This window comes from Pantherophis guttatus, chromosome 2 (assembly GCF_059756535.1).
Source record: "Pantherophis guttatus breed Tessera chromosome 2, ASM5975653v1, whole genome shotgun sequence".
Lineage (NCBI taxonomy): Eukaryota > Metazoa > Chordata > Lepidosauria > Squamata > Colubridae > Pantherophis > Pantherophis guttatus.
Window position 1 is genome coordinate 145,957,470 of NC_142064.1, and position 25,984 is coordinate 145,983,453.

The following is a 25,984-nucleotide window of genomic DNA, read 5'->3' on the forward strand; positions in this document are numbered from 1 at the left end:
AAAAGATTGGCTATTGGTCTTTATTTTTCTATTTCAGTACAGGTACTGTTATTAGCCCACAAAATGTGTAAACCAAAGTTTTATTCCTTTCATTCAGTAGTTACCTATGATCAGACCCCCACCTCCCCTAACAAACACAGTGAAATGCGTAGAAAGTAACAAAATCTGTCAAGGCAAGGCTATTTCACAGGATGACTTTATTAAAATATCTTCTAAATTCATATCATTTTTTTAGAAAGAAAAAAAAAAACCAGAGCAACTCTTTTACAGTTACTTTATTTTTTTAAAAAAAACTGTTTACAATTAATGTTAATGTATCCTGGAAAATGCAGCACCGTCTTGTAGTTCCTTGTCACAATGGCTTTTGCAGCTTTTTCTCCTTCCCTTTCAACTATTGCCAAACACTTCTGTCTCCCATTGGCTAACCCCAAAACAGAGGCACGGCTCCTTTTTTCAGGAAAGTGGGGTCCTTTCTTCCTCTGAAGGTGGGGAAAGAGGTGCAGATGCCAAGATGGGTGTAAAGTGCTGATTAGAGAGAGAGAGAGAGAGAGAGAGCAAATGTTTTAGCAAAGATATATATTCATTGGCCATTATCAAGCTTCTAACAATATCTGATCAAGAACGTCTCCTGAAGTGGGATGACAACTGCTACATCTCTAAGGACTAAGCTTATTCCTTAGCCGCAGAAGAAAAGCAGTTCCAGATAACTTTTTGAAAGTGCTACATTACCAAAGTGGTAATTACTATGGGATAGAAAAGTATTTCTAAAAATTATTAAAGGAAAAACCCACAAATGTGTCTCATGAAGAAAAAAAACTGTTAGAAAATTCAACCTTTTATTATTATTACTCAAAGCGGCGAACATATCCAACATAGCTCCTTCTTATATTTTCCCCACAACAACAACCTTGTGAACTTAATTGGCCTGAGAAAGAGTGACTGGCTCAAGGTCCCCCAGCCAGCTTTTATGTCTAAAGCAGGATTTGAATTCATGGTCCCTTGCTTTCTTGCCTGGTACCTGGTGCCCAAACTGGTTCTCTTGCTTGCCCCGCTGTCCAAAAAAAAAGACTAATTCTGGATAAATAAGACACGGCACCAAATCAGCTACAGATTTTAGTAACTTACACACAAACTACATGAATGCCTTGATAAGCTTCAAGTAAAGGGAATACAGACAAGAAAAAGATGAACAATCTTGACCAACAACAAGCTGAACTACAATGCCAGTGGCCACCATTTCAGTCCAGGCAAACACAGCAATTAAAATGTCAGCAGTTTAATGGCAATCCGGTCTAAGTAGAAAAGTGCAAGCATATACCCTTTTGTTTGAAGAATGAGCCTGTCTTGAAATAAAGGTTAATATAAAGCTATTGGTTGCCACAGAAAGCAGCTTAGAACATGCCTTCCCTATGATAAGAATGTTCTGTTATGCCCCTGTTCTGCCCTCAGCAGACCTGCACATTTTGGAGCCCCTAATTCTACCAGACAGACACTTCTGGCATCTCACTTTTTCTCAGAAATAGATCCTTTTAAACCTAAAAATTATTTTATTTTATTTTATTAAATTTATATGACACTGTCAAGCGACTCTGGACGGTTTACAATCCTCATAAAAAACAAAGATACAAAACAATAAAACAAATTTTAAATCCATAGAGATTAAATATTTTTTTAAAAAACAAAATGCTACAGGGTGCAGCAGGGATCTTCTTCCTAACCCAGGGGTCAGCAACCCGTGGCTCTGGAGCCGCATGCGGCTCTTTCATCTGTCTGCTGCGGTTCCCTCTCGTTCAAAATATGCGACACAACTGCCAATGTGCGACACCCAGCGATGCACAATTTATTAAGCTTTTCGACCCACTGAAGGCCAACCATGGATAAATCCAAGAAAAGAAAAGTTTCAAAAGAAAACAGAATCTTTAATTCAACTAGTGACGAGGAATAGTCTTGAGAATGTTATCTGGGAGGAGTTTGATGCTGTGACTCCCGATGATGTGGACAGGATTTTGGGGAGACTTAGTGCGGCCACATGTTTACTGGACCCGTGTCCCTCCTGGTTGGTACTGGCTTCCTGGGAGGTTACACGAGGCTGGCTCCAGGGTGTTATCAACGCTTCGCTGAGTGAGGGCCACTTTCCCGCTGCCTTGAAAGAGGCGGTGGCGAGGCCTCTCCTCAAGAAGCCGTCCCTGGATCCGGCAATATTGGCCAACTATCGTCCTGTCTCCAACCTTTGCTTTATGGCGAAGGTTGTTGAGAGTGTGGTCGCGCGACAGTTCCCACAATTCCTGGAGGAAACATCTTATCTAGATCCGTTCCAGTCGGATTTCAGGTCTGGGCACAGCACGGAAACGGCATTGGTCGCGTTGGTTGATGATCTCTGGAGGGCTCGGGACAGGGGTTGCTCCTCTGTTCTGGTCCTGTTAGATCTCTCAGCGGCTTTTGATACCATCGACCATGGTATCATGCTGCACCGGCTGGAAGAGTTGGGGGTGGGAGGCACCGTGTTGCGGTGGTTCTCCTCCTTTCTCTCCGACCGGTCACAGTTTGTGTTGGCAGGGGGACAGAGGTCGACCTCGAGGCCTCTTATCTGTGGAGTGCCGCAGGGATCGGTCCTCTCGCCCCTTCTGTTCAACATTTATGTAAAGCCGCTGGGCGAGATCATCCGTGGCTTTGGGGTGAGATACCACCAGTACGCTGATGACACCCAGCTGTACATCTCCATCCCTGGCCACCCCAATGATGCCCTTGAAGTGATGTCCCAGTGCCTGGAGGCTGTGCGGATCTGGATGGGGAGGAACAGGCTCAAGCTCAACCCTTCCAAGACTGAGTGGCTGTGGCTCCCGGCATCCCGATATAGTCAGTTGACTCCATCACTGACTATTGGGGGAGAGTCTTTGGCCCCCACAGAAGGGGCTCACAATCTGGGAGTCCTCCTGGATAGGCAGCTGTCCTTGGAGGAACATCTGACAGCTGTAACCAGGGGGACCTTTTGTCAGGTTCGCCTGATTCGCCAGTTGCGGCCCTTTCTTCATCGGGATTCCCTGTGCACAGTCACTCATGCCCTCGTCACCTCTCGCCTTGACTACTGCAACGCTCTCTACATGGGGCTCCCCTTGAAGAGCACCCGGAGGCTCCAACTGGTCCAGAATGCAGCAGCGCGGCATGTAAGCAGAGCAGCATGGCGCTCCCATGTAACACCGCTCCTGCGCGAGCTGCACTGGCTCCCAGTGGTCTTCCGGGTGCGCTTCAAGGTGCTGGTTACCACCTTTAAAGCGCTCCATGGCATCGGGCCTAGCTATCTTCGAGACCGCCTGCTGCTACCAATGACCTCCCATCGTCCCGTGCGCTCCCACAGAGAGGGCCTCCTCAGGGTGCCATCAGCCAATCAATGCAGGCTGGTGACCCCCAGGGGGAGGGCCTTCTCTGTGGGGGCATCTACCCTCTGGAATCAGTTGCCCCCAGAGATAAGGAGAATCCAAGACCTTAGCGCCTTCCGCCGTGCCCTTAAAACCCACTTTTTCCAGCAAGCCGGGCTGGCTTAAGAAGAAATTTTAAATGTTTTAATTGGTTTGTATTTTTAATTTTGGGCCAAATTTATATATATTTTAATTGTTTTTAATATTTGTATTTTATGTTTTTTAATTCTGGCTGTACACCGCCCTGAGTCCTCAGGGAGAACGGCGGTATATGAATTTAAAATTAAAAAATAAAAATAAAAACTATATATGCTAGTTTTGTGGCCGCTCAGAAAATATTCAGGCATGGGAAGAGTTTTGTGGCTCCCGGTGTTTTCTTTTCTATGGGAAATGGGTCCAAATGGCTCTCTGAGTGTTTAAGGTTGCCGACCCCCTGTCCTAACCTAATGATCACCTCCAACATGGAATATTCCCATCAGGCAGAGCCAGGTTTTGACCTCTCACAGTAGGCCAAGAAACGGGAGGGGGGGGAGAGAATTGCATCTCATGTGTAAAATACCTCATGTTAGGCAGCACATTCAATTCAAAATTGTGGGAACATGCATAAAAAGTTCAGCCCGCTTTATATATGCATCCCACTGCAGATCCTCTGAATTTGGCCACTGAATTTGGGCAAACAAGCAAATAGATTCACCCTTTGCAAACCATATGCCCTGAGTCTTCAGAGAGGGGCGGCATATAAATTAAATTAAATTAAATTAAATTAAATTAAATTAAATTAAATAATTAAATTAAATTAAATTAAATTAAATTAAATTAAATTAAATTAAATTAAATTAAATTGGAGTAGAGCATTTTTTTTTCATGTGGGAAAATGGCAGCATAGCCCATCATACACAAATGCACGAGGGGAAACGATTGGCATCCCTTGAGCTACAGCATACTTTCAAAGAACAACATGGATCATTCTTTCAACTAAATATTTTCTGTAAACATCAGGAGTTGCTTTTGGCTTATGTAACCTTGACTTGCTGCTCACCCAGCACATCGGCAAGCTAAGTCCATCTTACCATGGTATCGTGAGTGTTCAGCATTTTTGCTACCGGCTCTTGGCACCGATGTGCTGAGGGCTGAGCCAGGGAGGCAAGGCGAGAAGTGTAGAAGGCACATTCATCATTTAGGCAGGCTTCGTGGAAACGAAGGGGGGCAGTGCGAAGATGATCCAACCGTTGTTTTGCGAGACCTACGGGGGCAAACAGAAGAAGGCATGGACACAGGCTGATTATAGACAGTTTTTTGGTACTTCCTGACTCTGCTACACTCCTGGTGAATTGCAGGTTCCTGGGTTACTGTTCTTCTGGCTACTTTCTGGTCTGTCATCTCTCTCTCATGGGGATCCATTTAAAGCCCCCATATTAGATTTGTAAGACACTTTCCCAATGCATTCTTCTTCGTTCTCATAAGGAACAAAATATATCTTGCCAGGAATCCCTCATTTCAGAAAAGCATCCCATTTTCTTTCTTTCTTTTTTTTTATTGAGTTTTATGTTGAATTGTAATGATTTTGCTTATTTAGCATCCCATTTTCAAGCATTCCTGTTGTCACTGCATGCATAACTAGTTGTTCGCTTCCAGAATTTTCTCCCATTTTCCTGGGCCAGGTCTTTTGAGAAAATACCTTTTGTGCCCTCAATTCCTTCACAACGCTTCAGAGTCCCTTGCGGTGCTTTCAAGGATCCTTCTGGCCTTATGATTTGTTCTCACAGGAAACAGTGGAGAAAGGATACCTGTCAGTAGACTTAAAGGCTATAGGGAGTCCTTCTGTCACACTGCCAATGTATGCCTCAGAAGACAGTCTGCTCTTGACAGATTGTCCAGCCGGTACTGCTTCAGTATTCTCGGCGGGTTTCTCCAGTCATCCATGGAAAGGGGGTGTTTGGTTGGCAATCTTTAATCTTTAGTTAAAACTTTGTTTTTATCCTATGGAACTAGCTCTAACAATCTCTGGCCAACTCCAGTTGTTCTAAAAGTAGACCTTAAGATATAAACTGAAGACCTATGACCTATCTGCAGAGGTTTTGCTGTCCATGGACTATGATCAAGTCAGGACACTTCTTAAATAGCAAGTCTCAGATACTGAAAAGTGCTATGAGCTGAATTTCAACAAGAAGCTCTAGAGCAGGAGCCTCCAAATTTGACAACGTTAAGACTTGTGGACTTCAACTCCCAGAATTCCTCAGACAGCCATTTTGGAATCCCACGCTCTAGAGCTTCTTGTTGTTGCAGATGGAAGTCCGGAGCCACCAAAATATCTCACTTCCTTAAAAATGCCTACCCACCACTACTAGAGATCTTTTCTTCAAGCTGTCTTTCCTGCCTCACCTGTACTCGTCGCACTGGATGAAGGGCAGATGACTTCTTGCGGGGAGGGTCTGGGGCAGACATGCAGCTGGCTGGAAGTGGTGCGGGTGGTGCAAGGTGCAGGGGTAACAGCCACATTATTCAAGTCTGTAGCCTGTTCACACAAGCTTGGCTTAGGATCCTGGGGTGGTGTAGAAGATAGTTCAGGCTCAGAAGCCTCCGGAGTTGGTAAACTGTGAACCGTCAAGCGCTTGTGCAATTTCTTTAGTGAGGGGGCCTCCTCATAATCAATGTCACCGTCCATCTCCTCCTGCAAGAGCTTGGCGAGGAACTCAATACGCTGGAGGGAGAAGAATGCAAAGAACTGTGAGGAAAAAAGGTGTCCCAAGCCAGAATCCACAGGAAACATAGTTCATCTAGCAAGTGACATGGCTCCACCTCATCTGCACTTGACTTGTTTCTCTGTATCAGAGGCAGACGAGCTGCTGTTCCCCACAGAGGACCTACGGAGCTTGCTACTATACAATATAGCAGCCCCAACCACCCTGTACTATCCCTGCCACCGCACTGCCTATTGCTTTCAGGGAGCCAACTACTGGTGACTCAGCAGGTGTGAACCCATGGAGTCTTTGTGGAAACCAAACAGAAGTGTTTGTTTTCGCCTTCTCCTGGGAAATTTGCTCAACTTCCACATTTGCAATCTGCAGCCCTTGGAGCCCTGTAGATATTAGGCAGCTCCTGACAAGGTCCATCCCTGTGTCAAGATTTCTACCATCAGCTGAGGCGGCCATTGCTTGTTTCTTGTCTCTTTCATAACCACCCTCTTCTACAAGTTTAACATAACCACCACGCATCACTTTGGGGAGCCATTCTGGAGGCCTGGGCCAAGCCTGTGGGGGAAAGACCACAGGTTTACAGCCTCCCCCCAATAAACCCCACTTCTGTAATCTCAGACTTGCAATCACCACATGGCACGTTCCCCATTTAAGACTCATTTCTGCAAAAAGTCAAACAAACAAACAAACCCACCACAATTTGACTCCCACTCCCAAGACTCCCTTGCCTACCTGAAGCTTTCCCATTTCTTTGCTAATCGCAGGAGCGGCTGGCACTTTCTTCACCGATGCTGCCATTTCCTCATCAAAAAGACGCACAGCTATTTTCCCCTGTGTGTGTGTGGATAGGGAAAAGTCACATATCACTTCCTCTGAAACACATCCTACCAAAAGTCTGACAAGAACAGGCAGACGAAACATGAGGAAGATTTTCTCCCTGGTCCATTTTTGGCTGGGCAATGATTTCCTGGCCCCAGCAAGCATCCTAGCATGGCTGCTGTATTTTCATCAGGCCTGCCAAATGAACTTGGTTCCATTTATATTATTTCTGGTTTTACAAAATGCAGTTTTTAGGAACAATCCTTTTTTTTTTAAGCCAGAAAGGCCTTCAGAATAAATTATTGTAGACCACATTTAGCTTATAAAAATGTACACACTGAGATTAAAATTCTATATTTAACAAGGTTAGTTTCAATCAGAAATGATGTTTACGAAGGATTTCATAATTTGCAACAACAAAGTTAAAAGAGTAAACAAGAAATGATACACCCTAAAATGCAAGCTATGCTGTATCAGCCTCCTATACATACACTAATACAGTATACAGTAACATGATTATCTCTAAGTAAAATGAACTAACTAATTCTAACCAAGAATTATCTGGTCCGGCTTCCAGAAAAACTTAAAGGAACATCTATGTATCTGGTATCTGTGACATATTTTATAATAATAAAGCTTTAGAGATAGTCCTCAACTTACAATCATAGGGATGCTGCAAAGGTCGCAACTGTGAAAAATGGTCACAATTTCAATGCCGTTGTAACTTTGAACGGTCACTAAACAAACTGTTGTAAGTCGAGGACTACCTGTACTTGTGGCAGATACAAATAAGAAAAATTGCTGAACTGTTCAAGGAACTTCGGGCCATGCATTAGAAGGACTGAATGCCCTGTGACCTGAGGGACACAAGTCCTCATTATAGACATATTGTCTTACCTGTGCAATACCATTGTTTGCCATAGGAACACTTACCCAGGGCACAGGTGCGTCTTCCTCCTTGGAGTCAATAGCTCCCATCTGTCCAGTGACTCTGTTTAACAGTTTGACCTGAGAAGAACAAATTACAGGACAGAAATGAATGGCTCTTTATCTACCAGTTCTTAGTAAGACATGGCAACTTACTTAAATTTCTTTAAAACCAAAATTTTGAGAATACATCCACAGCCAGAATGCTTCCATTTGCCAAAAGGTGAAGCGTCCAAATGATAAAATCACTCTGCATCTACTTTCTAACTCTGAACCCAAGCAACCATAATAAGAATCAAATTATGGGAATCAATTATTTGATGTGGAAGATATATAGGCAGATAATTATTATTTGATAAATGTTTTTTTAACTTGTGAAACAACCAGAGTCATGGGAAATAGGGTGGCATACAAATTTAATTATAAATAAAGTAATAAAAAATACTACTTCCCCAAAGAAAACTAATTCTTCTTACAGAAACATGTACCAGCTGATATGTACACTGCCACAAGATCATACATACCAATACCTGAGCATCCATCCATGGGTATCTGCCAGGGTCCAAATGAACATGCATCTGACACCCATCAGAAAAGTGATGTGGCTTATATACTTGCATCAAATATTATGATGCCAGTTGGTAATGGCAAAATCCGTAAGATGATGTCATGATGCATCTCCATTTTGATACTGTGGCTTGTAATGGACACCCAAGTTTAGAAAAAATGCTAAATTGCGTTCTTGTGACATCAAGATTAATCTAGGTTTGCCTCCTCTCTAACATGTGGAATAGAGGAAGCTGGACCAGCTTGTGAGCCAGACTCTCCCTGGCTATGAGAAGCAGAATTAGACAGTTGCCTAGTTTTCCGCTGCTATGCCTTTTTAAAGTGATGGGTACCTACCCTTTTGTCTGTGGTACAGGCAGAACGAGGTATACGGTGACGTGTCCAGGTCGCGCGACGCTGATCCAATATAAGAGAAAAGTATTCAGAGAATGATTGAATGGAATCACAGAGAATTGCAAGACGATACTTCAAAAGGGGCAGATCTAACCGGGGGTGGGGGGGTGGGGGTGTCATTATTCAATGATAACGGCACATTTAGCATGCATCCAATTATGGCACTACAGAAATGCTGCTAGTCAGAGGAAACAGTTCTGAGTAAGAGCGACCATTTTAGGACAGCTTAAAATCTTTTACTGTCTTTTGCCTTCCCCTTTAGAGATGATAGCTTCAACAGTAAAAGATGAGGCATATCACTTTCCATTTGATATACAGGTAATCCTTGACTTACAACCACAGGAATTTCTGTTGCAAGTCGAGTCAGGCCTAATTTTATGAAATTTTCATGACCGCTGTGGAAGCTAATCGTGTGGTTGTGAACCAAATCCAGCAATCATTAAGCAAACCCAGCTTCTCCAAAGGGCTTTTTTTTTTTTTTTGCCAAAAATTGGCAAAAAAAATTAAAATGTTACAAATCATGGTCTAAGGACCACAGGACACTGCAACCAGTCGTAAATGCGAGCCTGTGGGATCACATGATCATGGGAATGGTGTGAGTAAAGGTTGTAAGCCACTTTTTCCGTTGAAACTTTGAACCATAGTTAATTGGATGGTCATAAATCAGGATTAACTGTACACAACTAACTGAAAATATAATAAGACTTTTCCCATGAAGAAACTAAAATATTTGGGCCTGTCACTAAAAGCAGCAAGGCTAATCTGGTATCACTGAGCAAGTGACATCACTAAAATGTCACCATTTTCCACCTGCTGATACCTACAAACCTTTTAAAGGTGAGTGTAAATAAAGGAGAACGTAAAGATAATCATTCAACAGATACGTCTATATGCATTCTAGGGGCAATGCATACACATTGTGAATTACAAATCCCAGCAGTCTCACTCAGTGTAATAAGCGGTGAGGGATGGTGAGACTTACAGTTCAGGAAGCTCCGATGGGCCACAAGTTCCCGCCCACAATAGAGAAGCAAGGAGACACGTTTGGTTTCAAGAGAAAGAAGGCTTTATGGATTAAAAGCCATCAATATGTTGAATTATGCCTGAACAAACCAGAAACTAGCAAACATTATTAATATGAGCCAGGAGTGGACATGCACATCTTACATATGGGCCAAAGTACTAAAAGATATTTTTGTCTCCAAGAACCCAGCAGTGCTAAACTTATCCAGGTTTATCAACCATTAAGTTATTATCAAGAACTAGCTATATGTTAGGGATACAGTTCAGACATTCTCAAGTACATTGCCTCAAGTACGAACCAAGGATTGAGAGTTAGTAATAGGAACTCTTCTGGCTAGTCCATAAGGTGAGCTCTCAGCATTGGAACACCTTCCAAATGGGGTATTTGTTCGCTGGACTCCAGAAGCTTCCAACTTCTCTAGACCTGCAAAACAGGCAAGGCAGAAGTTAAAAAATCAGAGAGATGCAGTCATGAAGAAGCTCCAAAATTGAAATGAAATTCCAACTGCTCTGTAAATAGTACCTTTAGGGCCTGGAGTGGTACGGCAGGGCACACGACCATACTTCCCTGCTGACATAGTCATGCGGGGCTGGGACAGAGAGGGACCTTCTCCCTACGGACAGGAAACAAAGTCAGTGCCCAACAGCCACCGCAGGCGAAAGCTCCTCCTCATAGGTTGGAACCTACTTAGCAACCCATCGACAACTGCAGTAGTCCTCGACTTATGACCGCAATCAAGTCCCAAATTTCCATTGTTAAGCGAGACATTTGTTAAGTGGGTTTTGTCTCATTTTACAATCTTTCTTGCCACAGCTGTTACAGTTGTTAAGCGAACCTAGCTTCCCCCATTGACTTTGCTTGTCAGAAGGGAATCGCGTGACCCCGGGACACGGCAGCCGTCATAAATATAAGTCAGTTGCCAGGCTTCTGGATTTTGATCACATGACCCTTGGGGATGCTGCAATGGTCATAAGTGCAAAAAAATGCTCATTAGTCACTTTTCTCCAGTGCCATTGTAACTTTTGAACGGTCACCAAACGAACTGTTGTAAGTCGAGGACTTACCTGTAGACAGCAGGGTTAGGAGAAGGCACAAGGTGTGCATATGCAAGACAGGTGTCCTCCTGCATCTAGGATTACCGAGGGAAACCAAGAGATCTGATGTTGCTCACCTGCATATGGTCGCACTTTACTGACTGTTTCCGAGCATCTTTCAGCGGTACCCGCTGGGCCAGGCTCACTTTGCCTGTGGCTCCAAAGTCGGAGTGGCTCAAGCCTATGTTCAAAAGGATGCTTGCTTTTGCTGCTGGGTCTGGCGTGAACTCTTCCTCTGTAAGGATAAAAGATAAGGAGTGCCACCAAATCAGCTTGAACTGAACTGCAGATAATCCTTGGGTTATGATCTAATTTGTACCACTTGCTAAGCAAAGTGGCCATTAAGTAAAACAGCATGTGGCTCAGGAGTGCCATTCAGCAGGTTCTGACAGATTCTGGAGAACCGGTAGTGGAAATTTTGAGTAGTTCGGAGAACCGGCAAATGCCACCTCTGGCTGACCCCAGAGTGGGGTGGGAATGGAGGTTTTGCAATATCCTTCCCCCAGGAGTTAACTGAATCTGACTTCCTCATTGACTTTGCTTGTCAGAAGGTCGCAAAAGGTGATCACATGACCCTGGGACACTGCAACCGTCATAAATATGAGTCCGTTGCCAGGTGTCTGAATTTTGATCACATGACCATGGGACGCTGCAAGGTCGTAAGTGTGAAAAACCGTCATACGTTACTTTTCTCAGTGCCATTGTAACTTTGAATGGTCACTAAATGAACTATGCTATACCATCTTGAGATAATTTTGAGGAATGTTATTCCATATGAATGCTCTAGGTGCTGAGCAGGTCAGGTTTTTTTATATGGTGACAAAATGGGCTACAAAACAAGTGCCTGGATAGCTCTGCAGACAAAAGCACTGTAATTTAACCCCAGCTGTCTGCAATTAAAGTAAGTTCGAATCTCGCCAGGCTCAAAGTTGACTCAGCCTTCCATCCTTTCTAAGGTAGGTAAATTAAGGACCCAGTTTGTGGGGGCAATAAGCTGACTTTGTATAAAAATATACAAAAGTATGAAGGCTATTGCTTAACGCACTGTAAGCTGCCCTGAGTCTCCGGAGGAGGGAGGCATATAAATCAAATTAAAAAAATAAATAAATTGTCAGATGAAGGCAAGAACTGGATTGAAATGTTACTGAAAGATAAACAAACTATACTGTTTGACCTACACCACGGATGTCAAACTCAAGGGCTGTGGGCCACTTCCGGCCTGCAGGGTGCTTAGATCTGGCCCGCGGGGCCGCCCTGGAAACAGCAAAGGACCAGCCCGCAGTGCCTCTGCCACCAAAAATGGAGCTCAGGAGGGCCACTCTGTTTTTGCTGGCAGAGGGTTGCAGGGGGCCATCACAGCTGAAAACGGAGTTTGGGAGCCCATTTTTTCTGGAAGAGCACTTGGGCCATCACCAATATGAGTGACGTCAAGCTGCCCATGCCCCCTCCCCATGCCCCCTTTAGATCAAATACAATCCGGATGCGGCCCTCAATGAAATCAAGTTTGACACCCCTGATCTACACTATCTGACTGATTTGCTCTCTCTCACCAATATTGATAGATATAGGGAGGGCAAGTTTAGCTATACTAAAAAATAAAAAAAGAGAACAGAATCTTCCCCATGGCTCTAAATCAGGGGTGTCAAACCAGCGATGAAATCCACTTACCTTCGCTACCAGTTCGGGAACAGGAGCGTGCAGGAATGTGTGTGTGCTATGTGTGCGCATGCCTCTTCTGCGCATGCGCAGATGATAAAAAAAGGGATGTAGTGACGTTCCGGCGGGTGGGCTGAGCCTCCCGCCACCAGTGCTACCAGTTCAGCGAACTGGATAGAACCAGGGGGGCGGGATTTCATCACTGTGTCTACCATGCTTGCATTGTGGGCCATATCGTGACACATCGCAATGTTTTTTGCCTTTGAGGAGCTGGGATGGGCGTGGCCTGTGCAGGCCGTATCCAGCCCGTGGGCCGCCAGTTTGACAAGCCTGATCTAGACTCAATCATAGAGAAGAAAGCAGTCGCTCACCTTTCCCAGAGGTTCCTGTGATTTCCTTCCTGCCAACTGAGCTGTTCAGGAGCAAAAAGCAACAGAAAGTTAACAATCATCAGAACTAGTGTGGATTTATGTGGCAATTCCTAATGTGAGGAAAGGGAGGGCAAAGATGGGAGTTTAAAAACTCTCTTTTCCTTATTACTGAAAAGGTAAAAATATCTTCCTCCTCTCTAAGGTGCAAAAAGCACTCATTTAAAAACCTGCAATGAAAAACTATGTAATTCAGAATAAATTACTCAACATTCATAATTAGATTAAGCCACGTTGAGCCCAGTGTGGTAACTCGGTCACCAAAAAACCATACAGGAAGTCCTCGATTTGCGATCACAATTGGGACTAGACAGTCATAAGTCAAGGCACGCACATGACCAGACCTGATTTTACAACCATTTTTATAGCAACTGTTAAACGGATCACACAGTAAGTTTGAATCCATTCTCCAAAATGGGTATTATTTTTTTTTGCTGGAAACTGGCAAAAAATACCACAAATTGTGATCACATGACCACCGGACATTACAACCACTCCAAAATGTAAGCCAGTTGCCAAGTACTCATAATAGGGTCATGTGACTGTGGGAGGGTTACGCAGTGTGTCATTTTAGGATGGCCAGAAGTGTTTTGCAAGCTGTAAAGTACAATGGCTGAGGCCGCAGTAACTGCAAATGGTTATTAAGCGAACGGTCATAAGTTGAGGACTACCTGTAGCAAGCGGAGCCACCAAGGCTTTTATTTACTACAAATCATAACCCACCAACCCAAACCCCAACAAATCACAAGGGAAAATTTGGCCCTTTTCTCACCTTTGTGTTGACAGCTTGTCCCCAGCAATGTTGCTCGGCTGTTTTGCTTCCAGACTGGACGCTGAACTGTCCCCTTCCACAGTCCCTGTGGGCTGGTTGGCCTTTGCCATCTCCACCTGACACAAATGACAAATGCTAGAGCCACAGGGCAGCAACTCCTCAGCGCAACTCCATTAGGCAGCAGGAAACCCAAGGCAGGGAAGAAAATGAAGATGATTACCTATAAAGCCCTACATGGCTTAGGCCCGGGGTATCTGGCGGATCACCTGCAGCCAGCAACAGCTCCCCATCGCCCGGTGCACTCACACAGAGAGGGCCTACTCGGGGTTCCGTCAGCCAAGCAATGTCAGCTGACGGCCCCTAGAGAGCGAGCCTTCTCTGTAGGCGCACCTACCCTCTGGAATCAGCTCCCCTTGGAGCCCCGGGTGGCCCCCGACCTTCGCTCTTTCCGCCATGACCTTAAAACATGGTTGTTTCGCCAGGCTGGCCTGGACTGAAGGGGTTTTTAATGGGAATTTTAGATTCTTTTATTGTTTGAATTTTAATTTGGACTTGTTGCTTATTGCTGTGAGCCGCCCTGAGTCCTTGTGGAGAAAGGGCAGCATATAAATCCAATAAATAAATAAATAAACAAACAAACAAACAAACAAACAAACAAAAAGTAGATCGTGATGTTTATGAACATTCTCAGTCATGGTCATGGTTATCCCAAAGGTGCTTTTTTTCCCAAGAAGCAACTGGACTTTCTAATTTTTCTTTGAAGACGTTTCGCTTCTAGAAGCTTCTTGGATGAGAAACGAAACGTCTTCAAAGAAAAACCAGAAAGTCCAGCTGCTTCTTGGGAAAAAAAGCACTTTTGGGACAAGTAGATCAAGACCACACATGGCAGACAGACAGGACTAAGGAAAAAGAAACCTAGATATAAACATGGCAGTCCCCATAATAATGTCCAGAACAAACAGGTAGCATATTTGTGTGTGGCAACACAGGGTTGACACAAACACATACAAAGTATGAATAGGAATATGTGCATGTGATGGTGCATACATACAGGTAGTCCTTGCTTAAGGACTATTTGTTTAGTGAACTTTTGAAGTCACGACAGCTCTGCGAAAAAAGTGACTTATAAGTAGTCCTCACATTTATGGCCAATGCAGCTTCCCCACCATTATGTGATTGCGATCTGGGCATTTGGTAGTTGGCTTGCCAGTCATGTTATCCCTATTTGCGATCTTCCAGCCGGTTCGGGTAGCAAAGCCACTGGGGAAGCCGGTAAGAGGTTGCAATTCAGTCACATGATGTCTGGCTTAGCAACTGTGGGTGGCCTGCTTAACTGTGGCAGAAAAAGGTCGTAAAACTGGGTGCAGTCATGTGATGCCTCCCTTAACAAAGCCAAGTATCATCAGAGGCAGCTCAACCAGAAATACCTTCTGAACAGCTGGCTTTACCAGAGGATGCCATAAGTGCACCAGGTGAGCAGAAAGGAGATCACAGCAGAGGAAATCTGTGAGGTTACTTGCCAGGCAACAGGGTAAACATTCTGATTAGTAATAGTTGGCTGCAGAGACTCGGTCGCCTATGTTCTCTTTGCTGGAAACAGTGTCTGGCTGGTGTGTGGTCCCTTGTGTATGAATTTAATGCTTGAACTTTATAGACTCCTGGGCTGGCTGACAACCTTCAGCCAGCTCTTCAACCTTGGACCAACTTTGGGCAGCTCTTCTGTATATTCCTCTTTGAAAACACGCTTTGCAAGGCAAGGCTTTGCCTCTTTTGACATTCCTGGCTACATTGCTAACTCTGTTGCCTGAAAACAAAACTGGTCATTTCAGCCCAAGGCTGAAACCTAAAGGACAGTGGGTATATAGGGTATATATACTGTTAGGAAATACTATTGTCTAACTAGTTGGTCAGGCAATATATAAACTATCAATACATGTTTGTCAAAAGGTATTATATTGATTTAAGACTGTATTGCATCATCCTGTATCCTGATTGGCTAAGCTCTGTAGCCAATGTACTTAAGGGGAAGCCTGAATCATGGCTTGTGAACACTACACCATTTTATCTGCTTATTTGCTGTTACTCTCTACCTGTTCTCTCTGCATGATCACTGTTTGATCATTGCTACTTGTTGCTTTCTACTATTTATTGAATGTTTTAATACTGAACTTGTTCCTGTTTGAAACTCAAGAACTGTTTTATTGTGTAATGACAACTGGTAAGAAGACTTTGTACTTGGAATATCCCTGAATTGGTATTTTAACTATCGCCTTATCTATGTATGACTTGGATTGTTATTGGACTTTGCTTTACTTTTTTCTAAAAGTAAAAGACTACCACAACTCAGTGTGTCAGTATATTAACTGTGGTTATTCACTCTCAGCCGCTTTCATGTGCATACTCAAGGGGTACTCTGCTCAATAACATCAGTTACGAGCCAAGAATATCCTTAACATATACTGTATATATAGGTTATGTGTGTACATGTATACGTATAGATGGACAGATATATATACACATACATAGTTCCCAAGCATTCCCTATAGAGGGACACTATGGCATCACTGAAGTTTGAAGAGCTGGGAGGAAGTTATATAGAAAGGTTTTAGTTTGTAAGCTGGCCAGAGTTGCTGAGAAGGAGTGGGCAACCTAAAATAATAAAATTAAATTAAATTAAATAATAAAATAAAAAATAAATAAATAAAAATAAAAATACAGAAAACAAATCAAAATTGTAAGCAACACTTTAAAACCAAATTAAGGCTTCTACAGATAGTCCTTGACTTATGACCAGTCAGTTAATGACTCTTCAAAGTTACAACAGACCTCAAAAAAAGTTACTTACGGCCCATCCTTGAAATTATGAGAAGCGATACCACCTCCGCAGTCATGTGATTGTATTTTGGGCACTTGGTAACCGGCTTGCATTTACGATCCTTTGCAACAACCCACAATCATGTGTTCAAGTTTTGTGAATTTTTTTGTTTTTCAAAAAAAAAAAAAAAATGCCTAAGCTGGATTCAGAATTACTTGATTTGCTTAACAACCAAATTAGTCACGTAACAACTATAGCAACTTGCTTAATGACCCTCATAAAAGCAGTCATGAAATAGAAATCCGTCACCCAGTCACAAGTCTGGTCACAATGCCTTACAACCAAAGTTCTGAGCTCAGTTGTGATAATAAGTCAAGGACTACCTATGCACCATTTTTCATTCTTCTTAATGGAAAGGCTTACCTCTGATTATACCTCGGTTTCTCCAGAGTTTGCAACTAAATTATAGTAATACTGTTTTTGAAAACTGCCAGAACTGACCCATTTCTGATATTAAGGGCCAGAGATTTACAGGTGCAGAGAAAGTAAAGAACTTTATAATACTGTGTCCCAACACTGACTGGGATTTTCGTTTACTCTTACTAAATGAAAGCTCTGTTAGTTGTACTACAGAGCCTGATGCTGACCATTCAACATCCTTACTTTAAAGGGTGGTGGTTTTTTGGTGTTTTTTTGCTGGTGTTTCCACATGCAAAAGAAAATCAACTACCTACCCCGGGCTTCCAATTCTTGAGTGTGGTTGACAGCGTTTTAAGTTGTTGAGTATTTAAGCCAAGGCTCAAAGACTGTGGGCGATCCATATCTGGGAAGGGACAAGAAAAAAAAGAATCAAATGGATGATACAGCACCAGTGGTTTCAGAACAATTTTCCAACACCCGTAAAGCATGGTCTTCAAATATTTCAAAACCCCAGTTAATTGTATCATGAGAACGTTGTGAATAAATCTTAAGACAGTGACTGAAGCCTGTTTTCCCAAAAAGGGAAATCCAGATTAAGTCATACCTGTTGAAGCAGACGTAGAGATATGGGACGTGCGAAAAGGGTTCATCGTAGGAGTCTCTGTACCCAGGGAGCTATAGGCATTCTACAGAGAGAGAACACATATCCACATTCAATTTTTAAAATACAATGCTTGGATGCTGGGTGCTTCTAGTATTTATTTATTAAACAAATTTATACAGATAGTTCTCAATGTACAATTATTCATTTAGTGACCGTTCAAAGTTACAACACTGAAAACATTGACTTGCAACCAGTCCTCACACTTACAATCATTGCCAGGTCACGCCTGGACTACTGTAACGCTCTCTACATGGGGCTCCCCCTGAGGAGCACCCGGAGGCTCCAGCTGGTGCAGAATGCAGCCGCGCGGGTGATTATGGGAGCGACGTGGCGCCCCCACGTAACACCTCTCCTGCGCGAGCTGCATTGGCTCCCGGTGGTCTTCCGGGTGCGCTTTAAGGTGTTGGTTCTCATCTTTAAAGCGCTCCATGGCTTAGGGCCAGGGTATTTGCGAGACCGCCTGCTGCTACCGATAGCCTCCCACCGGCCAATACGCTCTCACAGAGAGGGCCTCCTCGGGGTGCCGTCGGTCAGGCAATGTCGGCTGGCGGCCCCCAGGGGGCGAGCCTTCTCTGTGGGGGCACCCGCCCTGTGGAATGAGCTGCCTCCTGGAATACGATTGATCCCGGACCTCCGGACCTTCCGTAAAGCCCTGAAGACGTTTTTATTTCATCAAGCCGGCCTAGCCTAAATGGTTTTAATTGGGATTTTAAAATAATTTTATGGATTTGGGGTTTTAAATTGGGTAGCCAGGGATTTAATTTTTTTAATTATCTTAACTTTTGAATTGTATGTTTTTTAATTTTGGCTGTTCACCGCCCTGAGTCCCTTCTGGGAGAAGGGCGGTATACAAATTAAATAAATAATAATAATAATAATAATATGATCAAAATTTGGGCATTTGGCAATCAGCATGTGTTTAGGACAGATGCGGCATCCCGGGATCATGTGATTGCCATTTGCAACTTTCCCAGCTGGCTTTTGACAAGCAAAGTCAATGGGGAAAGCCAGACTCACTTAACAACTGCGTGATTCACTTAACAGCTGCCATGGCTCATTTAACAACCCTGGGAAAAAGAAGATAGCAAAATTGGATGTGACTCACTTAACCACCTTGCTTGCTTAACCCTGGTCTCAACTGTGATCATAAGAAAAGATTGCCTTTATAAACAAGGTGACTCTGAAAAGCTTACAAAATTAAAAGTCCACAGTACAGAAACCCATTAACACACTCCCTCACAGTGGCAACAAACACAATCAAATCAGCCACTTGATTGGCTCCATGTCAACATGGGGTCCTGAAGAATCTCGTGTTCAGGCTCTTCTGGAAAAATAAAAGGAGGGGGCCAAATTTATCTCCAGGGAATATTTCACAGGAAGGGAGCCACCTCTGAAAAGGCCATGGTTCTGAGGACTGAGGACTTTCTTTATGTAGCTAAGCCTACCTTTTCCCCTGTTCCAGCCACAAAGATATTTTTTTTCTAGGTTTATGAAAACGGCAAGCAGAATCCACAAAGAAAACAAAACATGCATGCAGTTTGGATGGGCTGAATCCTTTCCCAGTAAACAGAATACTTATCTATTAATTTCATTTGTTATGTCCACTCACTCCAGTAGACTCTGGGAGGCTTACTAAATCCAATTACACAGCTGAAATATTTAAAAGCATCAAAAACATAAAACAAGACAGCCCAGACTAAAAGCAATACAATAGAAACCTGACAAGGCCCCCACAAACATAATAGCATTTTGTGAGATGGGCAGCTACATAAATCAATTTAATAAATAAAATGAAAATAAAACCAGCCTGGGAACAAAGCCAGGTTTTAAAGGCCATCCGGAAGCCTGGTAGAGTGGCTCCATTCACATCACTGTGGGATGTTGTTCCAGAGGGCAGGGGCTGCGGCAGAGAAGGCATATTTCTTTGGTCCCATAGAGAGACAATGTTTAATAAAGGGGAGTTGAAGTGTACCCACTCTGTGTGAAAAATACTAGGCAGGCAAAATACCAGACAGACAATTGGAGATAGGCAGTCCTTCAGATAGCCAGGCCTGATGCCATGAAGGGCTTTATAGGTAATAAACAATGCCTTGAATGGCTCCTAAAAGTCAATTACCAAGCATAGTGAAAAGACTGTTACTGCTCATATCGTTGCATTTGAACCAGCAAAGATGGTCTTGAAGGATAGCCCTGAGTAGAATTCACTGGAATAGTTCAATCCTAAAACGAGCAAAGCTACTGTATTGGTAAATGTACTGAGCTAGAAACCAGGAGACAATGAATTCTAGTCCCGCATTAAGCAAGCAAAGCCTGCTGGGTGACCAGAACCCACCTCACAGCAGGGTGGATTTGATTTAAATCGAGTTGATTTAAATCACGATTTAAATCATGATTTAAATCACTACTAAAAAGGCTTGATTTAAATCAACTCGATTTAAATCACAATTTTGAAAGAGCAACTGTCATCTCTGCTACTCCTCTGAACCACTGTTGACTCACCGATAGTCCCAGTGTTGCAGAATATACAGCCTCATGCTACATAACTAAGCTCCATTTCATGCTGAATAAACTAAATTATTTATGTATCTTAAATAGAAAACTATCTTACGATAGATTTTTACCCCAAAAGTTTTTTATTAAAATAAATTCGATAAAAATCAAAAAAATCCAATTTAAATCAAAAAAATCAGATTTTTTTTATTTTTTTTAAAAAAACATTGATTTTTATCCACCCTGCCTCACAGGGTTATTGTGGGGAAAATAGGATGAGGAAAGAGTGTTAGGTATGAGTCACAGCCATTCCATCTTTTTCAGAATTGAGCTAAAGTCAATTCTCCATCCAGAGCCAAACAACCTCCAGGCAGAACATCAACAGCTTCACTTGTGCAATCCAGGGTGGAAAAATATAAGTGTGCGTGTGTGTGTGTGTGTGTGTGTGTGTGTTAATTCTAGAATTATGCATGCACACTATAACTGGGTTCACACATCATGCTATATTAAAAGAAAAATTTTAGCATTATATGTTATGAAAACCAAGCTGATGGTTAATCAATAATCATGACAATGTATGAACCAAATTAGGAATTATTGCATTTGTACATCATTCCCAAATGATATTGTGCTGGAACTAGAACTTTTACAAACATCCCACACCCAAAGGGGAGAAAAGGGGTAAGGTTAAGGTAATATATCACCAGATGATCATCCCAAAGGTGCTTTTTCAAAAGGCAACTGAACTTTTGTTTTTCCTTGAAGACGTTTTGCTTCTCATCCAAGAAGCTTCTTCAGTTCTGAAGTCTTCTGAAGTCAGAACTGAAGAAGCTTCTTGAATGTGAAGTGAAATGTCTTCATTGAAAAATAAAGTTCAGTTGCCTTTTGAAAAAGCACCTTTGGAACAACCATGACCTTGATGACTGAGAATCTCCATAGACATCTCCAGATGATGATTATCATATTTTCTCTGTTGAACCATAATAGCAATTAAGGGCCATCATTAGTTTTGAACTACTGCATAAAGAAATAAGAAGTGCCTGACTGGATATCTGCACTGCCCCATTTTAACTCAATAAACCAGAACACACAAAACAAGTGAGCCCAGCGGAATTCTTGCCCATGATGGAGACTTACCCCAACGCTGGTTAAGCATGCTCTCTTCCCTTTCAGAGGAACTCGCTGGGCTAGGCTGGGCTTGTGAGCTACACTCACCATCTGGTGAGTCAGCCCCGTGTTAGATAGTATGCTGGCAAGAGCTTCTGGGTCAGACACAAACTCGTCTGAGTTCACTTCTGCAAAAAAAAATGGGGATTTGCATTTGCCACACAGTTAAATAATTGTGTTTTCGGGAGGAAAAGGCCTCAAGCAATTAATTATACCAAATACCAAGAAAAGAGTCCCTAAAATCTGCACCTTTTTTCCCAAGCTGGACTCAAACACAGAGTTAGAACTAGGTTTTTTAAAAATCTGTCATCTCCAATTGAAAACAGAAGGGGATCAAATCAAATCTATTATGGTTAAAGAGCATGGTTAAAGTGAGATAATTTATCCATGCAAAAAATCTAATTTCAAGACTGATCTGGATAATTTAAAGCAGTTGACACACAGCAGCAGTGGATTCGGAGGTGGTATTTAGCAGGTTCTGACCAGTTCTGGAGAACCGGTAGCGGAAATTTTGAGTAGTTCGGAGAACAGGTAAATACCACCTCTGACTGGCCCCGCCCCCATCTATTCTCTGCCTCCTGAGTCCCAGCTGATCAGGAGGAAATGGGGATTTTGCAGTATCCTTCCCCTGCCACGCCCACCAAGCCACACACCCACAGAACTGGTAGTAAAAAAAATTGAATCCCACCTATGGATTCATCCATAACACCAAGCCATATGTGAAGCTACCATTATCACTTAGTGTTTGTTACAAACCAGTCCTCATTTTTAAAAAAATATCCTAGTACTGCATTATATGCTGTTGATTCAAACTACTACCACCAATTATTGTTATGATTAACCACAATTCACACAGCCCAACAAGCCATGATCGAGTACAGGAACAAAGATCCTGAGGCCAGGCTCTTCTTGAAATATGCAGGTATGGTTTGGCACTGCATGAGGACGTCTGTAACTCACAAAACTTTGCTGAGGATATAACTTCCATAATTCCCAGCTATTAGCAACATTGCCTGTGTCAGTGAGAGTTGAAATTTAACAATACCATTCCCTAACTTAAAGTTAGTAGTCCATCATAACCAAAGTTAACTGCCTGCAATGCCTAAGCAGAGAGCCAAATTCTATCAAGTGATGGCTCATTCAATCAAGTTAAAAATGATATACAAAAACTGATCCATCCCAATAAATAAATAGACTTGCTTGCCACCCATCTTATCTACAGCCAACTCTGCGTGGTTTACAAACATTAAAAGCCAATAAAACATTGCAGCAATAAATAGTACAGTGATAATTTACAATTAAAAGATGTGGAGGAAGGGAGCAGGATGCACACGAGAGTGAGGCGGAATCTTGTCTTAATCCATTAGCCACCTCCAGTGTGATGCGCTCCCATTGGGGCTCAGGCCAACTGGCAGACACAGGCCTTTAACCCCTTACGGAAGGTCAGGAGGATGAGTGCAGAACAATAATCTTTATACCTTTGCCATGAGACACATCACCTTTATTCCTACAACCAGAGGTGGTTAACTGCATGTCTGATAAGGGTTCTCTTGTTGGGGTCTTGGGGGGTAACCCAGCTGCCAATTCCAGGACTGGATTGGAATGAGCCAATTCGCAAGTCCTCGCTTTGGAAGAACATGGCTGCAGAGAAAACAAGAGGATTAAACTCAGGCTGCTACTGTCTTCCTACAAAAACATTCCCTAGTGGTAACCTAGTTAGAGAAGAGCAGAATCAGTGTGAAGCCAGGTTCCCCACTCCCATATAGGTGGCCCTTTTACTCCAAGCACAGTATTCTTCAGTGAACAACCGAGGCCCGAAACAGAACCCCAAAAGGAGTGTCCCAAGCACCATTTATTTAATTACATTGATAGTCCACCCCATTCCCAGCAGACTCTCATTCATCTATAACTATAGAGCAAATGTGTATTTATATGTATTTATACACACACAAATGAAATTATTATTTTGTATAATTTTCTCATCTGGAAAAAAATCATATATCCACAACCATTAGCAATGTACAGTAACACTGTTATTAATAATGGCTAAAGATGTACAAAGATGTACGGCATTTTTATTTAATACAATCACCCCGCTCCAAATGTTGGACAGAAACAGCACCATGACATTGAAAGAAAAGCACTCTGCATGGAGGACCTCAAATGGCACCTGAAAATTGCAATCTGCCTTCCCAACAGCCTTCTCTAGAAACAGATTTGGACACACGTCTATCATCATTGGGTCAGATAGCCACCTTCCAGACCCCTTAACTACCAGGAGAGGCATTGACCTAAATGCCAGGTAGATGAGTTAACAGTCTTAAGAATCCTGTTAATTTCTGGGTGAAACATCCCAGGTAACAGGACAGAATGGTGCCTTAATTAGTTTGTATGGAGTCCTAATATGGGCTCTTACTCATGTTTTTACTTCATCTTTCTTTAGTGGTTCTCTAGGTGTGTCTTGCCATTTCATTCCCTGGAGCTTCTTAGAAGTCCAGGGAGTCCCATGAGAGGTCAAATAGAAGCAATCCAATCCCTTCATTATCTACCAATTTGAATTCTGGGTCCAGACAAGATTGGTTTCAAACAATGGCTCAACCTTCCCTATGAATAGCCTGACCCAGATTCCCACCATTTTATCTCCCTGACTGTCAGAATTGATGTGAAGCTATGAAGAGGTGCCTTCAACTGAGCTTTCAATGTGGCTCCCCAAAGGGAAGCATATATGAAGCTAATGGTTTGGGTAATGAAATGTCCACAAGAAAACTTTCAAGCTCAGCGAGCACCAAGGATTCTTCATTTCAACCCCGAGTTACAAATATTCTCCTTTATTGTATATTAGTTTTTGGTTATCACTTTTTGGGTTTTTTGGACCGGGCCAGTTTATAGTACATACACTTCCCAGAACTGTTTTGAACAGGGCAGCCTTGTAGAATTGATTCATAAGGAAACATACAGCCAAGCACCAAAACAAACAGAAGCAGAAACTTAAAACCACACAAGCCTAAGTCAAAAGCGAGTCCATCACGTTCACACCTGTGGCTGGGATTGTCTCCACTCTGGAGGATGTCTGCTTTTGGAAAGCAGCGGGATCTTGCTGCTGCTCAAAGTGCCTGCAGCCAGCGAAGTGTTTTCCTTCCGACTTGGTTTGTCAGGGGTCTTCGGAAAGGGCAACGACACTTGTTGGTTTTCCTTTCCTACTGGAGCCATTTAGGATCCTGTCTGCCTGGGTTTGCACCTACGTCAAAAGCAAGCAAGCACTGCAGCAATTACCAAGGTGGAATACAATGCGAGTAGTCCAATATGCCTCCCCTCCCCCCCCTCCGCCCCGTCGTAGTTTCTCGTTTATTCGCTGTGCATTTTGGTTTACATCCACTGTCATTAGCACTTGACAGTCAAGTACACCTCCCCTAATCCCAGCAATTTTACGCCAAGTCCGTAGAACAGACTAATATACTAAAAGATCCTGATTTGCTTAGAGCAGGAGTCTCCAACCTTGGCAACTTTTAAGCCTGGTGGACTTTTAAGCCTGGCGGACTTCAACTCCCAGAATTCCCCAGCCAGCAAAGCTGGCTGAGGAATTCTGGGAGTTGAAGTCCGCCAGGCTTAAAAGTTGCCACGGTTGGAAACCCCTGGCTTAGAGCTCCATGTTACAGTAACTGATACTTCGAGAATAAGGAGGAACTGGGTTAACTCAGTTAATGCTTGGTGGGAATAACCCACCAAACCCGCCTTGTGGCGTTTATATATGACAAGTCATCATCCTAGTTACCCCGACGAATAAATGCACCTCCTCGCCCCATTTCCCCCCTAGCAACGAGGGGGAACCGAAGTTTGCAGCGAAAGGTGTCAGCGTAAAGTCTGACAACGGCGTAACGGTCTCGCTACAGCCCCGCCGTCTGCTCTACCCTGTTTCCCGAGAGAGAGAGGGGGGGGTGGGGGAGGAGGAGGGGGGGGCTTCTCAAGTAAACTCTGCTTATGCTTCTCTATCACCCCGGCCAGAGTGGTGGTGGTGGGGGGTGTCACCCTTCTTTCCCGTTGCTCTCACCTGCTCCGAATCATCCCCTCTGCTAGCAAAGCGAGAGAGGCGCAGCCGCCGGCTCAGTTCATAAAGAAGCAGAAGGCGCCGATTGGTCTTTCTGGGAGATCACGTGGTCTGCCAGGAGGCGAGGCTAGAATGCTGAGGGGAGTTCTAGTGGCGGGGGGAGGGGGGGAGCGGGCCAAGACCGGAAGAGGACAAAGGGAGGCGTTGAATGGCGTAGAATTAAGCCACGGGGAAAAGGGGGTGGGGCGATGCTGGCGAGTACTGGAGTTGAGGCCAAAGTTGCTTCCCCCCCCCCCACCCAGAAGCAACTCAGAGAGCCTAGGGGTGTGGAGGAGGATGCACTCTTAAAACAGGAATCTTCAACCTTGGCCGCTTTAAGCCTAGAGGACTTCAACTCCCAGAATTCTCCAGCCAGCTTTGCTTTGCTGGGGAATTCTGGGAGTTGAAGTCCTCCAGGCTTAAAGTTGCCAAGGTTGGAGACCCCCTGCTCTAAGATGCATCAGGCATGAGGCGGAGGGAGGGTGCATGATCAATAGGATGGGACAGCCAGTGGTGGGATTCAGGCAATTTAACAACCAGTTCTCTTCCCTA

At 43.5% G+C, this 25,984-nt stretch overlaps 1 protein-coding gene across 1 annotated transcript; it reads right to left on the reverse strand.

The window, feature by feature from the left end:
• Positions 1-262: 262 nt before the first annotated feature.
• Positions 263-25,632, reverse strand: TROAP (trophinin associated protein). Its single transcript, XM_034412553.2, has 17 exons — positions 25,397-25,632; positions 24,385-24,586; positions 22,827-22,989; positions 21,319-21,476; positions 17,632-17,713; positions 17,342-17,430; positions 13,793-13,908; positions 12,964-13,004; positions 11,014-11,171; positions 10,365-10,455; positions 10,141-10,265; positions 8,762-8,821; positions 7,865-7,939; positions 6,845-6,943; positions 5,799-6,117; positions 4,487-4,659; positions 263-525 (listed from the first exon to the last, which is right to left on the reverse strand). The coding sequence occupies exons 2-17, from the start codon at positions 24,556-24,558 to the stop codon at positions 454-456; spliced, it is 1,995 nt and encodes a 664-aa protein (XP_034268444.2). The 5' UTR covers positions 24,559-24,586; positions 25,397-25,632; the 3' UTR covers positions 263-453.
• Positions 25,633-25,984: the final 352 nt, after the last annotated feature.

Excerpts from the sequence above, each read along its gene's own strand:
- TROAP (XM_034412553.2), bottom strand. The coding sequence starts at position 24,558 with ATGGCTCCAGTAGGAAAGGAAAACCAACAAGTGTCGTTGCCCTTTCCG. Across the intron at positions 21,477-22,826 it reads TGATGTGTCTCATGGCAAAG|AAGTGAACTCAGACGAGTTT; the intron begins GTATAAAGATTA and ends TTTTTTTTGCAG. Across the intron at positions 6,118-6,844 it reads AAGAAATGGGAAAGCTTCAG|CGTATTGAGTTCCTCGCCAA; the intron begins GTAGGCAAGGGA and ends TTCTCCCTCCAG.